General features: G+C 42.9%; 1 protein-coding gene across 1 annotated transcript; it reads left to right on the forward strand.

Annotated features, from left to right (window-relative positions):
* Window positions 1–921: 921 nt before the first annotated feature.
* On the forward strand, window positions 922–2,121 carry TEOVI_000536100 (Trypanosomal VSG domain containing protein, putative; the record flags this gene model as incomplete). The annotated part of the gene is made up of 1 exon (XM_067220809.1): window positions 922–2,121. The coding sequence occupies one exon, from the start codon at window positions 922–924 to the stop codon at window positions 2,119–2,121; it is 1,200 nt and encodes a 399-aa protein (XP_067076910.1).
* Window positions 2,122–3,032: the final 911 nt, after the last annotated feature.

A 3,032-nucleotide genomic window follows, 5' to 3' on the forward strand; every position in this document is an offset into this window, starting at 1 on the left:
ACAAATAAAGATAAAAAAGCGTTATTGCATGGCAAGACAGTGTAGAAACATTTAGACTTATTAGCTTCTATACACAGTGACATTAGTAATGATATTTCATAGAACGAAGCATTTCATTGTTTTTCTAGGGCCTAGCCATTATAGGTGTGTAGGCACAACTTAAATGGCTTATTTGATAGATTAGAAATGGGTTGGCATAATATAATACAAGTTAATTCAACCCAGAAGGAATAAATCAGAATAGATGAGCCATTTTCATAAGGATTTCATCCCGTTGCAGCTTTCTGTATCGTTAAGCTGCGAGAGCCAATAAGTATCAGGTAAATATTTTAAAGTAGAACAAATGAAACAAAAGTGACAATCTATGTTACAAATGTAAGAAGTGTCTAGGAAGAGAGAAGCAGATACTCTTCCTTAATACTCAGAATTGACCATGCACAAAGCAAAGCATGAAGCACATAAAGTATAAAAGGGGATTGGCGGCAAAACTGGGGGCCGAAATTGCAAATTCACAAATGATGCGGCTGATGGAAGTACCAGGTGGACTCAAAAGAAAACACCACATCACGAAAAATGAATCGGTGCAGCAGTAATGATGATAGTGACTGGTTGTTAATCTATCGTGTGATTTTCATGTAATGTATTGATCTAAAACCGTGAAAAGTAAAAGTGGTAATATGGGGATTTTATTTTAGCGAAAGAATAGGGTGACTATAGAGGATATTTTTTAGATGAGTGGGGTATACAGTTCGGGATAATGTGAATGGATATGAATCGTATTCAGCATTCCAAAAGCAACCGGAAATAAGCTACAGCAGGTTGAAAGAAAAGCAGTGGACCTTCTTGTAGACACTGAGACCGCTCGACTATTTCTCTGTTTCTGAACCCCCAGAGTTTCCAAGTCACGACTGAAAGCTAGAGATGATCAGATACGCGCATTCAAGCTCGGAATATGCTATATTCGCAATAACAAAAGCATTGGTCCTTCTACTATTGGCAGCGGAACTGGGCAACGCCACGGTTACAAAGAACGGCAAAGGATTCTTTGTCATCTGCGAAATTTACAAACTGTGCACAGTAGAAGCCGACACAACAGACTTAACACGCAGTGACACACCAGAACCGCCAGACGACATAGAGGATTTGTACATTGTAACGCTGCCAACAGTTAATTTCACAGCAAAAATTTTTTCAACATTTAACGAACAAGCGTGGGAACAGAAGAAAAGTTTGCTTGAGGCACAGCCACCAGAAACAAAGCCTAAATATTTACGCATCGGAGACGAACAAACAAGACAGCTGGTGCACTGGGAAATGGCAAGGATTCGAAGAGCCGCAACCGAGGCGAGGGGTCGCCTCAAAGATGCAGAAACCATGATACAATGTTTAACGGCACGCGTAAGGACGCACCTGAAACAAGAACTGAGAGAAGAAACGAATGAAACTACGGACAACGCAATATTCGGCACACACGACACAATGTACGGGTCAAATTCACCTTATGATCAGGGCCATAGCCTGGCGTCGGATTTAGCGTGCCTATCTTTCTCAGTGACGGCAAGCAACCTCTGTGTAGCAGGAGGCTACGTCCATTACTACAAAAAAAGCGTTGGCGACAGTGCAGGCAATGCAAAAGCAGGAGTAGAAACTATCATAACAAAGTGTTCAACCTCAGGGACACAACGACACGTAACACCATCAACCACCGACTCAGCCATAACACAATTTGCAGGCTTGTTCGGGACAGCCGGCTCCAGCGGAAGCCACGCAAAAGACGTGATAGGAGGCTGTGCAACTAACAATGACTGCGATGGCCAACACGAGGACTCCGCTTGTATAGACTACAATGGTGTAGTGAAGAACAAGGATATTACAAAAATACCCTGGGTAAAACAACTTCTGGAGGCGCGGAAGCTGCTCATCGAAGCGGAAAAACAGACGCAGCAACTCAACGCCAATAAAGCAATATTGCAAGGGTTGCAATTACAAGCAAAGACGGTCTATGACATCCTAGGCAGTAAACAGAGAAATAGAAAAGCATTCGAAGGCGAAGAAAGCGCCACTCCGGACATACGCAATGAGAGCGGCGAAAAGATCAAGGGTGATTGCACCAGGAAATGAAATGGGAAGGAAAAACTGAAGCACAAGGGGAGTGCAAACCTAAAGATGAAGAAGAAAAAACGCAAGGAACATATAGATTTGCAGACACGAGCACAACACAGAAATCCAAAGGAAAACCGGAGGATGCCTGTGTAAAGACAGAAGTTACAAATAGGATGAAAAAGGGTGCAAGAATTCACGTTTTGTAAATAAGAAATTTAGCTGGTGACGCCGGCCACCTCATCGTGGTTACATGGTCTATCACTCCATCCAAAATGAAGACATATGACCGCATTAAAACCCTTTCCACAGGATTGTGGCGGGAAACAGGCTTTCGGCGGGCAGTGAAGGAGAATGCAGCAGCATCGGCATTTGGGATGAAGGAATATATTAGACTGCTCCTCTGCACGTGCGACCGTGCCTTAATTAGGATACATAGGCTTCTACTACCGCTTAGCAGAGATGTAGAACAGAATCCTAGTCCCATAATTCGTGGATCCCAATGAAGCACTGGGGAATTACCTCACAAAAACGACATTCCTTAGAGAAGAAGCTCCACGAGGATATGGTAATCTTCTGTCCATCGCAGGAGACTCACTTTGCAGCGGAAGAGTTCTCCTCACTTAAAAATTAATGGATACCAACATACGAGGATGGCACATTATCCACATGGTGCTTGTGTATCAATTCTGGTCAGAGATGGCAAGGGACTCATCTAAGATCCGAAGGAAGGAAGGTGTGCCAGAAAGAGTTTCGGAAAAATTGATGTTTTCAAGTTGATCTAATGTTAGCTATAAACTCATCTTATTTCCTACTTTGAAAAATACCACTACCTCAACTGTTGAGAGTCTTGAGAGCTCAAGTGTATCACTAGTGATTTTTTAAAAATTTTCTTCGTGCTTTCGTGAGAGTTTCCCCCCACTGGCGCGGCC

Source organism: Trypanosoma equiperdum (genome assembly GCF_001457755.1).
Source record: "Trypanosoma equiperdum strain OVI genome assembly, contig: ctg_1247, whole genome shotgun sequence".
NCBI classification, from domain to species: domain Eukaryota; phylum Euglenozoa; class Kinetoplastea; order Trypanosomatida; family Trypanosomatidae; genus Trypanosoma; species Trypanosoma equiperdum.